The sequence below is a fragment of the Aquila chrysaetos genome, chromosome 7 (genome assembly GCF_900496995.4).
Source record: "Aquila chrysaetos chrysaetos chromosome 7, bAquChr1.4, whole genome shotgun sequence".
Taxonomy (NCBI): Eukaryota; Metazoa; Chordata; class Aves; order Accipitriformes; family Accipitridae; genus Aquila; species Aquila chrysaetos.
Window position 1 is genome coordinate 41,275,100 of NC_044010.1, and position 15,037 is coordinate 41,290,136.

Genomic DNA, 15,037 nt, shown 5'->3' on the forward strand with positions numbered 1-15,037 from the left:
TTCGTTTAAAATATCCTTGTGGGGAGAAATGTCAGTGTGAAGTTGGGCAATTCTAGGCGCTGTTTGTCACAGAGAGACAAAATTTACAATAGCTTTCTGATTCAGGCTACGTTTTCAAGAAGCCAACTGAGAAACAAGTGGAGTAGAGTAGGACTGTGCTGTCTTTCTTACACGGTAGTTTTCTTCAGTCGGAAAGTTCAACTCCGATTTTCAAATCTCCAAGTTGAGTTCTGAAAGTAGTTAACTAACTTTTTGCTGCAAGACTTGTGCTTGAGATGTAAGTAACACACTATAACATACAATGGTTTCACCAAGCTCAGTGTGACTGAGGACAGTGAGTTTGGTCTGTCAAATCTAAGTAAAGTTAAAAATTGTATGTTATGTGAAAGATGGGTAATACAAATAACTACTTGTAATTCTGTCACTCAGCAATAGCTTACACATTATTTTAAAAATACTTTTGATAAGATGAAGATTTTGTTTAGGAAGATTTGGAGAATTTCTAAAGGTGGCAAGTGTAAGCGAAGGAGTTGTAACGGATTTCTGGACAGATAGTTTTGGAGCTATCAAAATACTTTGTTTAGGCAAAACTGAAATATTTCCTGTTTAATTCTCCAGAGCATTCTCCATTGAATAATTCAAAATTTAATAATATCTTTTGTTTAATATCCTAAATTTGAGGGAGTCTGGTAAGTACAGCTGTCTGAGCACTTTTCAAAGTACTTGTAGTAGACAATACAAGCTTTAAGAAACCAGATAGCAGAAATTTTGAACTTCCAAACGGTTCGAATAGAAATGCGACTGGAAGCCAAAACTTTAACAGACAGTGTATTCTATGCAGTACTCAGGTTCTAAAAATAAGTTTCAAACCAGTTTGCCTAATTCAAAACTGTTCCAACAAATTTTCAGCTATGTGTTTGAACGCATATTTTTTTTATTCTGGCTTTAGATGTAGCCTTATGAAAATCAGTTAAGGGTATACAGGGCAGATATTTCTACCTGTTATTTTCTTTCATGTATAAGTTGGAATTATTATTTCTTTGTTTTACAGTTTACATAAAATCCTAATGGATCTGCAGAATCAGCAGCTGGCCCAGTTAGCTGACTGGCTGACAAAAACAGAGGAAAGGACAAAGAAAATCGATTCAGAGCCCTTAGGTCCAGATCTAGAGGACCTAAAGCGTCAAGTAGAAGAGCATAAGGTATGCTATGGTGTGCTTCCAAAGGCATAAAACCCAAACTGAGTTTTTGACATTTTGAAAGCTCTACTCCTGCCATTAGAACATAGCAAAGTAATATGGAATCTTGGTTTAATATTGATTGTTTTGTACAATTAACAAACTTTTGTAGAGTTATTTTATCACAACTCTGACTTTTATCCTGATATAAAAAAAAAATTACTTCCTTTTTAAATATAAACAATATACTAGAATATGAGGCAACTGTAACATCCTTTCATCACACAGTTCAATAAGAATACATCAGGGTTTTTTTATTACCTGCATTTTCTTCTGTATTCATAACACATCGTGTTGATGATAGGGAGACACAGAAAAGTATAGAAAACAGATGATTTGTGAGGTCATGGAGATTTACTGTGATAACCTGTTAATATTTCTACATCAGCGGTTCAAAGCAGTTCAGTTCCATAGCATCTTGAGAGATTTTAACATTTGATACTTGATGGCCTGTGTCAGTGCTAGTCCAGGTTCTAGAGGGCAGATCATCCTGAAAAACAATTCAAACTGCAACCAGCTTTTACAGATTTTTAAAAAAGAGGTCAAAAACTGCAAAAGACTGCACGATCCACTTCTGTGTTAAAGATGATTTTTCTGCATTCTGATTAAGGAGTGCTACAGAAGAAGAAAACAAATGCTACTTCTACTGCTGCTATTTGTGCTATCTGTGCTTGCCCTGTGAGGAGACAATGCATTTCAGTATGTGGGTTTGCTAGCTAAGCATATATTCTTCCATTAAATTTTCTTTTTTTAAAAAAGACAGCAGGTAATTGTGAAATGGTAATTAGAGAAATAAACCTGGAAGATTTTGAATGCATGTGTACTGAGACTTGAATAACTTTGTTCCTATTTCTATGCATTTTGTATTTGAATGCTAATGTAAAATGTAATCCTTTTATTTATGCAAACTCTTTATGCTGTTTCTTTCTAATATTGAGAAAATGGGTATTTAGCTTGTATTTGAATATTCTGAATGAAGATATGCAGAAATCTCTCTCTCCCACATACTAGTTCTTTATTCTTGGTGTGAAGAGTTAGTCAACATTATTTATTTGTGTATTACTTTCCAAATCTGTTTTCTGTACAAGAGATGATTTAGCTAATAGGGTGGAAAGAAAATGTTTTCCTTTTAACTTCAATTAAAATTCTGTTCGTGTATAGTTTGTCTTATTCGTAAGCCGAAGAACAAGATGTTTTCCATTCTTTCAAGTATTGCGTGAAAGTTTCAGATAATTTTATTATATATTGTATGCAGCAAAGCTGCCTTTTAAAGAATGGTTAAAACAATGGAATTTTAATAGCACCGTTATTGCTTCATTATTAAATAAGCAAACAAAAAAGCAAAACCCAGCCCCCCCCCATAATTTTTCTTAGTCTCACATGACTCTGGACCTCTCAGAAACAATATTGTATAAATTAATGGGAGGAACCAGAAGTTAGAAGATATGAAAGGCAATGATCCCTTCAAATTAAACAGACTTCAGCAAAGATGATATGTTTGGTTTGTTGTCATCCTGGCTCCCTCTCCTCTTTACCTTTATCATTTTGACTTTCTGTCTTTAACTGTTCATTAGTAACTGTTTTTCACTCTATTTATTTTGTGTTATTTATCTCCCTTTGACTTATAATTTCCATACATCCGATTTCTTTTATTCTGCTTTTTTTCTCGATGACGCTTTAAAATATTGGTCTTGAGTGCTTGTGACTAACGCTTCAGTTTCTCTGCTGGTCCTATAACAAAAAAAAAAAAATCATTCAGTAATATGTGTTGGGAATGGCACCCATCACTGAGACTAGAGAAAGCATGCAACATTCTTTCCAGCGTGCTGCTTCATTCAGTAGTCTGTGAGGTTAATATCTTGATAGGACAGAAAATTTTCTGAGTGGACTGAAATAGAGGTGAACTCTAAGATTTTTATGTCATTAGCAAGGTACACAGTTCTGGTAAGAGATCTGGCATAGTCAATATAGTTTGGAGTAATGGTCAAACATTTCAGTAAAGAACTATTGGTCTTTGCAGCAGTATTTTATGTGTTTTGTCTGCTGTTCCAAGTATCCCTTCTTTATAATTTTATAAAGGGAGAAAGCTACTTTTCAATAAAAATCTGAGGACTATTGAGCTGTCTGAGCAGAATACTATATTAGAAATTTTATAATTAAGCAAAAATGTGCTTTTAATTGAACTGATTTTATTATACCACATTATTATTATACAATTTGTAGTTAGTAGATTTTATAGTTTCATTAAGTTTCTAAAAAAGTCTAAGCTGCTTAGGTATTACTTTTTCTAGAAGGCTGAGCCTTTATGTTTTATGAAAATGCCAGAAACTATGGAAAATTTTTAGCGTTAGGATTTTTCACTACTTCAAATTAATTGCAAAGGTAAAATGAGACACTTCCTAACTGTTCAAATATCGGGGGTGGATTTGTCTTTGGGTACTTGGATGGCCTAGGTAGGTATTTTTATTCACTTTGAAGTAGATTATGTCCAAGTCACATAAGTTGTTATCTGATGGATAGGAATTAAAGGCACTGTGGAGTTTTATGAGTTTCTGTTGTTGCTATCCCCATGCATCAACATCTATATCCGTCTTACATTTGAAGTCCCTGAAAATTTGCTACCTGTACAAGCTCAGGAGAACTTGTTAGAAACTTCAGTTTAAATGACTTGAACAGAGCATGTTCTAGTCTTGAGACTGCCCTCAGTAAATTCCAGTTTCAACAAGCTCCTGTATACAAATGATTGTCACCGGTGAATTTCATGCTAAAAACAGACACTTGGATTATGAAGAAGAGCCCTTTAGCTCAGGGCAAATTGATTCTGTCTGGGGATTAGAAAATGACTCAACTTTCTGATTTCATCAGTTCCCTGACTTCTCAAGTCTTGCACACTGTGTGTGAGACTCCCGCTTCCAAAGTGCCCTCCACTCCTGCACTTGCAGAGCATTGCTAACTCTGGTTTTTTTTTTTCTGGGATGCCATCTCTCAGATACCCACTAATCAGGAAATAATAGTCGCCTTCTCCCTGGCTGTAGGCTTACAGAGCAATGTATTTATTGTCGTATGGCTGAAAGAGGGGATTGAACCTGGGGGGAGCAAGCTGTGTTATATGGTCTGATCCATGAGTGCTCTGCCTCCTCTTCCCTGATCAACTGTTAGGTCAAAAAATGTTACGAAGTCTGAATTCCAGGGATTGCTCTAACAATTTGGTGTACTTCACAGTCCTTGAGAATTGCTTTATAGTCTAGCTCTCTGAAGCAAATGGTAATCATAGGCATGAAAGTCAGAAAAAGGAGGATTCTTATAAATATATTGGCTCAAAGGCTATGCCCATGAAGGAATTAAAACTCTGAAATGTGTTAGGGTAAGGAATTTATGCCTTGAAAACGAAGTAGTCTGTGAATTCCTTTCCTATTGCCTATAGCCACATTATATTTTATTTTTTGATTTTCAAATAAATGTAAGATGTTTTACCGAAGAGGTTTAAAATGCGTGACCTTATCTTCAGCACGGGCTTGTTCCTCATACCTAAGTGAATTAATCTACTTGAAAAAGCAGCAGAAAAATTGATATGGTGAAATTTAACATAGTTTGTAATACAGTCAAGGTTTCCATTGTGACAAGACATACGTGGTTAACAATGTTATTTTTCAGACTGTGACTATCATACTATATACGTACTAATCACTGGAGCACACTCTGCTGAAGTATTGAGGACACAATCCGGGACTTTGGTTTCCCATGTTCTTCTGTTGGTTTGAAGCTTGTTATAGACACCTAAAAAGTGTGTCGGGCTGGATCTGGTCCTGGATACCTTGTTTTTTTCAGGGGAGTGGGATGAGAGGTTCTTTCAAGTTTTATTTAAGAAACACAACACAGAACCCAGTAATGTAAAACAGGGGTTAACTACTGGGAGTTAAAAATATACATTTGGATGTTAATACACTAATATAAAGCTGGAGACAGGTAACAAAAATTATGAAAAGAAATTGAATATTGCCTTCTCTGTGGCTTGAAGTTTCAGTACCAACACTTCCTCAGCTCCTCCTCTTTCCATCTTTGTCACCTGTCCTCTTGCTGCATCTCAGGAAAAGAAGGAGCAAATAGGTTTGGCTGCTCAGTTCCCTGGGGCCTGACAGGACGTGGGCTGATTTTGGTTTTGTTAACAAACTACAGCCAAGTAGGGATTACATCTTTCATGGGAAGTGAGAAGGAAAAAAAAAAAAAAAAAAAAAGAAAGACGACACTAAACCCCACCAAGGGAGTGTTACTAAGGTGTTACAGTACCTTACAGTACCTCGGATTTTTTATTTTTTTATTTTGTGTGATGTAGGTTAAGTGTACAGTGAATATGCTGTAAACCATGGTCTGAAGAGTGAATATGTCTAGACTTCCCGTTGCGCTTCTCCGAGCGCTTTGTGGAGGGAGGGAACAATTGATGAGATCTCTTACATGAAGCCTGGGAAATTGTGGGAGGGTCAGAGAGATGTGAAGAGTTGTAGAAATTTGGCAAGGTTAGGAATTATTCAAATATCTGTTTGTGCAGATTTGAGAGCAGTTTCTTCACTTCATTGCCAAGCTGAAGATAGTATGTGGTTGTTTAATGAAAACCTGTCATTTTTAAAATTTTTATAACTTTAGCAATGTTCAAATGTTTTAATATGTTAATATGAAGTACAAATCTAATCCAGTGGCTGTTTAAAATTTGCAGGTTACTGGAATGTATATGTGCTATACTGATATCTGTAAGTCAACTACATCAACTCAACAAATGCTTTCTCAAGCCAAATTTTCAGTCTGAAATATTGTATCGAGTTAGGACTTGTGAGTGAGTAACAGTAAGCTATTTTTGTGAAAAGAATGGAAATCTGCCCAATATGCTTATGTTAGCATATATATGCTAAAGTAACAAATTAGTATTGACAGCAATAGGATTATAAAAGTCTCATAGTTGGTTAGTTATGCAAGTTAGTCAGTGGGACTCCAAACACACAGCGTTTTCTTAATTTGGAACACATTTACTAACACGTTTGCTTTATTTATAGGCATTTCAAGAAGATTTGGAACAGGAACAAGTCAAGGTCAATTCTCTAACCCATATGGTAGTGGTGGTGGATGAAAACAGTGGAGACAGAGCTACTGCTGCACTGGAAGAGCAGCTTCAGGTAACGACTAAACTTCTGTCAGGGGAAAAAGCTATCAGTGGTATTAAGTATTAATAAGGTTGAAGTGGAACTACTAGTAGCATTGGGTGTATCTCAGGAAATATTTCTGAGGATGATCTTAAATATTTCTGTAGGACATGACTTTTGCATAGATGGTTAAATGCATGTATTTTGGAGAAAAAACAAATATCTGAGAGCAACTTTCTTTTTATTTTGTGATTCCTTCAGTATAAACCTGTTTTGTCTATCCGAGAACAAGTGTTTGTCTTTTATTTCTTAATTGTATTTCATTACTCCTGACAGAAGCAATATGATTCTCTGTTGTAGTTAAGGATATTGCATGTAAGAATCTATACAATTCAGCAGAGTGTGAGTTATCGAGAATGGGAGATTTTTCTTCTGATGGGAAACTTTTGGTATATATGGTATATTTTGGTGTTATAGTAACGTGAAGTGTCATTATCCACTGGCAAGTGCTTAAAGGCACATTCATTTTAATGAATTTAATTCACTTTAATTTTAGTTAAATGCCCAATATGTGTGTCTTTTAATGGCAATGCTGGTCCCACAAAATTGAAACAGGACTTTTTAAAAAATAAGCAAAACCAAATACTGAATGTGTGCAGGATCATATTTTTGTAGACAAATAATCATTATCAAGAAATATTAAGAACATGCAGTTTTTTCTAAAACACTTTTTGGGGAAGAGTCATAATTTTTTTCCAATTAGTTTCTTGTGGACACGTTTCCTAGGAAATGAAGGGAATCATCTCAGTCTGCTCTTAGTTTAATTTCTCTGTTTCAGTGTATATCCTCTTCAGTATACGTGGTTTTTACAATGGTTTATCATTTAGGATTCTTATGACAAGGCTTTCTAGAATTGGGAGAAGTTAGCAGCAACATCCTTGCAATCCAAACCTGTTCTAAACTTCATTTTGACCCAAAGCCTAAACTATCAACAGACAAACCCTTCCATATACTCTATTTTCTAAATACAATTACTTGAGTATCCTAAAAGAATGACACATTGGAGTTACATTTGTGATAAAGCTAGCAGCCAAGATGTTCTAAAAATTTGTCAAATATTAGCTTTTATTATAAGAAAGTTTAGTATTTCCCTTGCATCTTTAAAAAGTTGCTCTTACTGTATTATTTGTATTGCAATGCTCTTACTGTAACTTCTGAATGAACTTAAATGGATAATTAGCATTGAGATACACTGAAGAAGGATACTCCTGTGTTGATGGTCAGATCTCCAGGGTCACTGCTCAAGAAGTATGGCAGTACTACAATGAAGACTCCTTCTATTTTTCTCTTTCAGAAAGGAGAAAGTACTTTTCTTTCATTTTGCTTCATTACCCAAGAAAATAAAAAGGTTTCTGGTTTTTGAATCATTAAAGCCCAAGGTTTCTCTAAAGAAGCCATCAATACATTCAGCTGGAAGGTATTGCTGTAGCACAGACAGATATCTGTGTGCTATCTTGAATCTAGCTAATTTGGGTACCAATACCAGTAAAACAGTAATCAGTTTGGAACTTAGAGTACATAGTGCATGTTTCGCTGAGATGCTGAGCGCTGCCACTTCAAAAATAAGTCTCAGTTTTCTTTACTGCAACTTTTTAGACACTCAGGGAGCACAACCCAGCCAAGGTAACAATGCAGCCTCTACTGATCTGTCAATTATTACTTCCTTTTAAATTCATCTTAAGTGTCAGAACTGTGGTGTACCTGCTCAGGACAGTCTTAACCTTCCAGAATTTCTTGCCAGCTCCTTGTATTCTGTTCAGTGGAATAAAACAGTTCCCTTGCAAGCACATGGTTCCAGAAGCTAGACTAAACTAGGAAAATATCTTGAATGGAAGAGGAAAAAAAATGAAATATAATAATAAAAAATAAATTATGAAATGAAAATAAATTAAATTAAAAAATGAATGGAAAGAGGTTCAACCAGGATATTATTCTATGTTGGTAGAGAGTAGGTTCTTGCAAAGAGGCCTATGTTAAAGTATGACAAAAAAAGGGAAATTTATTAATGCTATTTGATATTTACTGCACTTCATGAATTTGAAGATTTACAACTGAGATTTTTTAATATTGCGAAAAACAAATGAAAGGTTGGTGGATTATTGGACATTTAATCTGATTGCACATCTTCAGAAAGATATCTGAACAGTTAAGAGCACATCAGGTGATACAGCTGCATCCCCCTATTGTTACACTGGCTGCAAAGGTACCATTTGTATCCCGTGCAACTTCTGTGGCTGACCCGTATTAGAATCCAACCTGAAATAGAACTCAGACATTACTGCAATACCTTTACCCCATTAAAGAAACATAAAGAATGGCGAGTGTAAATGGAACACGATGGAAATACACCATTGGTAATAGTGGAGAAGGCACCTGGTATTGGGATAAAGCGTGCCCAATTATTACTGCCGTTGAGAAAGCGCATTCCTTGAAAGATGCCAGTAAGGCAATTCCGGAGGCACCGTACCCTGCAGCGCAGGCATGCTCTGAGCAGAGCGCGGGGCGGCGTGGAACACCCCAGCTGCTGTTCAGTTCCCTCCTTGAATCACACCGCTTGTGTTTTTCAGAGAACTGAATTACCATAGTCCACCTACTATCCTAGCAAAACGTTGCATCTCCTTTTTTGAGCGTACAGAAAGATTGTTTGGCTTTTTAGTTTTTTAGGTTTTTTTCAGGTCACTTGCAAGCTGAATATAAGCACGGGAGATCTGATGTGTTGGCAGGCACAACCATTAGAGCATTTGACAAAAAGCACAATGGAGCAAAGTTCAAAGCTTGATTACGTATCTGCCAGTCTGACTTTTAAAAGTAGAAGAAAACAAGAGCATGCACTGTCAGACAAAAGAGCTTAATAAGACTGCCTGAGTGAGATACTGGTCAGGATCAGATTTGGAAGAAAGTGAACAGTTATTGCTATGTAATAGTCAAGGCTGCATTTTCCAAGCAGGTGCAATTCAGTTATGCCTTTCTTCTTGAAAATCTTTTTGAGGGGGTGATTCCTGAAATATTCTCATGTATATATATATATAAATACATAATGCATATATTTATGCATGCATGTGTATAAAACTTTAAAAGCCATAAAAAGGTCATTTACAGAATCTAAGTCTCAACAGGATGACAAGAATCTATACTGTCTTCAAATGAACATTATAGAAGCTCTTAAGATTTATTGCATATGCCAAAAAAAAAAAAAAAAAAAATCTGTTTAAAAGGCAGTTAATGGCATAGAAGCCAAAAGTGTCCCCTGAAACAAACTATCCATAGAAAAGTTAAGCTTGTTTCTCTTACAAACAGCTGTTGCCCTAAGGTAGTCTGAGAGATCACAGCTAGCCTAGGTGAGTGTGAATATTAAAACTACTTTTACATAAGATTGGTTACTTGACATATCAATATGTGACATGTTGTGCGGCTCTGTTTATGCTGCTGCTGAGAACTTGCTGTTTAGACTTGTGACTTCTAGACCCCCATTAGGCTCAATCCAGAGACTTAACAAAAAGCAGCTGCTGAGTAAGGCTCAAATCTTTATTTAGTGCTGCAAAATCAGAAGACTATACTAGCAAATCTGTTGCTGTAGTCTGACTCATTTCTCAGGGAAAATGTGGGAAATTATCTTCAGCCCAGAGAAATGGCTGGATAACATAGAGAAGCCATGAATGCAGGGAGTTTTTTCTCTAATTATACCCAGCAGACAATAGGTCCCTTAAGGACTCTTGTGGGCTAGCTCAAATTAGAGCCCTCCCCAGGCTTCAGGGGTCCGGATCTGTGCTGGAAAGAGAACTGCATTAAATGTATCAAATGCTGCTTGATGGCTTTTTCCCCGCTGAGGGAAAGGAGCCGAGAGTGTACTTTACACAATTATATATTTGTGTTATTCAGTGTACTATCCTTTGATTGAAGATGATGTATGGGTAGTTCTTGTAAGAATATGTCGAAATAAGTGAGGAATGTTAAAGAATGGAATAGACTAGGCTATTTCAGTTGGAAGGGACCTACAACAATCATCTAGTCCAACTGCCTGACCAGTTCAGGGCTGACCAAGTTAAAGCATGTTACTAAGGGCATTGTCCAAATGACTCTTAAACATTGACAGGCTTGGGGCACCAGCTGCCTCTCTAGGAAGCCCGTTCTAGTATTTCAGCACCCTCTGGGTAAAGAAATGCTTCCTAATGTCCAGTCTAGACCTCCCCTGGTGCAGCTTTGACCATTCCCACGTGTCCTGGCACTGGATCCCAGGGAGAAGAGCTCAGCACCTCCCTCTCCACGTCCCCTCCTGAGGAAGCTGTAGAGAGCAATGAGGTCGCCCCTCAGCCTCCTTCTCTCCGAAGTAGACGAGCCCAAAGTCCTTAGCTGTCCCTCACAGGACATGCCTTCCAGCCCTGTCACCACCTTTGTTGCCCTCCTCTGGATGCTTTCAAGGACCTTTAACATCCTCCTTAAATGGTGGGGCCCAGAACTGCAGACAGTATTCAAGCTGAGGCCGCACCAACGCCGGACACCGCGGGATCATCCCCTCTTTCGACCGGCTGGACGTGCTGTGTTTGATGCCCCCCAGGATGGGGTTCGCCCTCTGGGCTGCCGGGGCACACGGCCGACTCGTACTGAGCCTGCTGTAACCAGCCCCCCCAGATCCCTTTCTGCAGGGCTGCTCGCCAGCCACTCCTCTCCCCGTTTATGCTTGTGCCCAGTGTTACTCCATCCCAGCTGCAGAATCTGGCATTTGGACTTGTTAAATTTCATCCCATTAATCATAGCCCAGTGCTCCAACCTACCTAGATCCCTCTGCAAGGCCTTCTGTCCCTCAAGAGAGTCAACGGCACCTCCCAGTTTGGTATAATCAGCAAACTTGCTAATGGTGCATTCAAATCCTGCATCCAGATGGTTGATAAATACATTGAACAGAACTGGCCCTAGAATTGAACCCTGAGGAGCACTGCTGGTGACCAGTTGCCAGCCAGATGCAGCCCCATTCACTACAACCCTTTGAGCTCTGCCCTTCAGCCAGTTCTTCACCCAGCGCACCATGAACCCACTCATCCCACACTTGGACAACTTGTCCAGAAGGATGCTGCAGGTAAATATCTCCCTCAATAGCTTAAAGTTTACTCTCCTGAAGTCCAGGGTAGCAACTCTGCTGTCCTTTTTTCTCATTAGGCTGAAAATTTTAAACTCGTGATCACTGTGGCCAACACAGCCGCCTACCATCACATCCCCCATGAGTCCTTCTCTGTTCACAAACAGCAAGTCTAGGAGGGCACCTTTCCTGGTTGGCTCACTGAGTACCTGTGACAAGAAGTTACCTCCTACAAACTTCAAGAATTTCCAAGACCTGCTTGTCACAGCAGTATGATATTCCCAGCTGATGTCTGGGAAAGTGAAATCTCCCATAACGGCAAGGGCTACCAATCCAGAAATTTCTCCTAATTGCCTATAGAATAACACATCAGTGCTTACATCCTGGCTGGATAATCAGTAGCAGACACCCACTACAACGTCTCCTTTGTATTCCAGCCCCCTAATCCTTACCCAGAGGCTCTCAACCACATCATCACTAACTGTAAGGGCTGTGCGATCAAACCTCTCCTTTATGTATAGTGTGACACCTCGACCTCACCTGCCCTGCCTATCCCTCCTGAACAGCCTGTAGTCCTCCATCCCAGAACTCCAACCATGGGACTCATTCCACCAAGTCCCACTAATACCAATGATATCATAGCCCTGGGACCTGACCAGTGCTTCCAGTTCATCCTGTTTGTTTCTCGTACTGTGTGCGTTGGTGTACAAGCATTTCAGAACTACACACGTTGCTTCTTGCTACATGGGAGAAATTCTATGAATGTGCTAAGTATTTCTTTTTTTAAAAAATTGATTTTGCATATAGACAAAAACATATTTCCACTATTTCTCATTACTTTAAAGAGTGGATAGCCTTATTAGAAAATAATAACCTTATTAGAAAACCATCTTTCAAAAAACCTCTCCTATTAGCTGCAGACTTGAGGCATATTATTTCACTTCTTACCCATTCACTCCAGCGTTCCCAAGAGCTGTGTTGGTTTTACTCATTTTCTCCTGTTCTCATGTTTCCCTACTTTGACCTTTTTGCAGACTAGGAATATTTTATCTTCTGTTTTTTGTAGTCTTAAAGAATATTCTTTCAGAGTCCTCTCAATACAAAAAAAGTTTCTTTTACATGCAGATTTCTCTGAAAATTCCAGCTAGGGCTGTAAAAAGAGGCATTTCAAGGGAGCAGGAAGGTATTTTACTTTTTAGTCTGGATTCAGTCAGTTTCTCTGGAGATTTGTTTTCCAAGGTGTTGGGAACAAAACCCTTGGTGCGGTCTGGGTTTGTGGGCATCACACAGGCTATTTACAGCATCGACTTACTATTTGGTGTGAATAAGGAGGTAAAGTTAAGCACCATATGGTTTAGTAGTTAATATCTACTTTCTAAATAGACAGTCCTGACATGATATTTCTGACTTGAAACTTTGTGTCTTAAACCTATTCAACCAAACAGTATATCTTGGTGTTATTGTTACAATCTCCCAGGAGAACTAACAGGTTTAAGGCAGGTCACAATGTCAGCCCTTTTATCGGTACAGTTACTTAGTCATTTTACTTATTTTATTAAAATAAAATCTCTTGTCAAACTATCAAGACAAAAAAAAGCTAGGTTTTGTGGCTATTCGTAATCATATGCTGAAAATAGTATTTTGTATTGACTCAGCAAAACTTTTTAGTGTGCAAATCAATGTGTTCTTTAGAGTAAATGTGGAACCAGGTATTTGATCTTGCACTCTTGAGTTTTTGTTGCTTTGTAGAGGACCAAACAAAAAAATCTTTTTCAAGGTATATCATAGTGATAAAGGCAAGTTGATGAAGATGTTACTGCAGACGTTGAGAGCAAACTGTATTTCTTTGTGAGGATTGTTAAGAAAAGTCAGCTGCTTGAATGCGAGTTATTTAAAAATTACTCAGGTACGAGGATTTGTATAAAATATTTTTTATCAATAAAAGATTTACTGCTTTATCTATAAAACATCAGAAGAATACAATATAATAGAAGTCTGATAAAAGAAGTAGCATAGACATAAAGATAGGGAACTGAATTTGAGGCTTAGTCTATGATTTAGCGTAACTTACATTTAAGCAATCAAATACAATATGCTGACACAGATGGAGAAATTAAGTAACTGAGAACGTACGTGACAATACACATAGGTGAGTACCTGTTGCTATTGCTGTCATAGATCTAGATCAAGGAAAATGATGGTTGTATACCAATGACCAGGACGTTTATTATGGGCCATTACTTGATTTATGGGCAGTTATGTATGGTATGTATTCATATAGAACTGTGCTGAACTGCAGTTAGTGGTAGAAAAGGAGATGTGTAAGTGTAGATTTAATGATCCTAGGACTGAGTCTATAGCTCAAACCAGGCTGAATTTCGTAGATATTCCTACTTCAAGTATCTAATATGGTGCTGTATTGTATGGAGTGGTATACCTGAAATTAAGTTTGGTTTGCTTCATATTCTAATAGAGAATATTTAGGGTGTTCTCCTTGAAAAGAGTTTAGAAAAAAAGTTTAACCAGTATTTGGGAAATGATCTCATCTGTTGAAATATGATTTTTCAGTTTATCTCAGTATATTAGCCATCCCATGTAATTAATTGATTATTGATTATTTAATAATAATTATTATTAAATTAGTAATAAGTAGTTTGTTATTTGTTTGTGTAGATTAGTGTATGTTTCCACCAACTCCAAGTTTTCCTCTGCATCCATGCATGTATATATAAGCATATATCCATTATATAAGTCCCTTTGCAAGGTGGAGATGTAAGAGCTTGCATAACTCATGGTGTTGCACACTTTAAGAGTGAAATTTTCTTCAGAAAAATGTGGAGTCTATGAAAGTCTATTCATTCTTTTTTAGAGGTCCTGTTTGAACAAAATATTTTTCTTGTCAAAGACCTTGTATTTGGCTTGTATGAGAATTCAAAATTTCGGGCAGATATGAACTATTGGTTAGATTTGTGCAGTGTAATTTATTCTGATCTACACCTGCATTACCAATGGAGAGACGTCTGGTCATGAAAAGATGTTTCTGAAAACATTAATCTAAGTCAGAGGTGCCAAAACCTTTGCTGCTTAACTTTGGGATGATTTATGAATCCTTCAGTAAAAACTGTACATGTATTTTTAAAATGCAGTACATAATTAGTATCCATAAACTTCAGTGTAAATCAAGCACCAAAACAACCAAATGTGATTCACCTCACCATCTGTATATATAGAATTTTAGAAATTAAGAGATTTTTCTCCTACTACAGTGGGAAGAAAGGGCATATAGGGAAAATTAAATACTTAGGCTTAGACCTTGTTAAAGAGTAACAAGAAGACACTTCTTATGACTTCATGGAATCATGTATAGTGTTTTTGAGTAGTTAACTAATAATAATTATCCTGAACTGTGGGAATTATTAGGAAAGATGAAGTCTCATATCAGGGTTCAAATTAGAAGCATCTGAGCTATCAGGAAGGATATGATTATGATTTTTGAACTAGTAATTAGCAAGCAAAGCAGACAAGGTAAAAAA

The 15,037-nt window shown here is 37.3% G+C and overlaps 1 protein-coding gene across 16 annotated transcripts in view; it reads left to right on the top strand.

Moving 5' to 3' along the window:
* Window positions 1–15,037, top strand: part of DMD (dystrophin) — a 1,198,278-nt gene that overhangs the window by 390,718 nt on the left and 792,523 nt on the right. For all 16 annotated transcript variants that reach the window (XM_030020819.2, XM_030020811.2, XM_030020812.2 and 13 more), the window contains 2 exons: window positions 1,052–1,202; window positions 6,284–6,403. In XM_030020819.2, coding sequence (XP_029876679.1) covers window positions 1,052–1,202; window positions 6,284–6,403 — 271 coding nt within the window. The remainder of the gene's footprint in view (window positions 1–1,051; window positions 1,203–6,283; window positions 6,404–15,037) is intronic.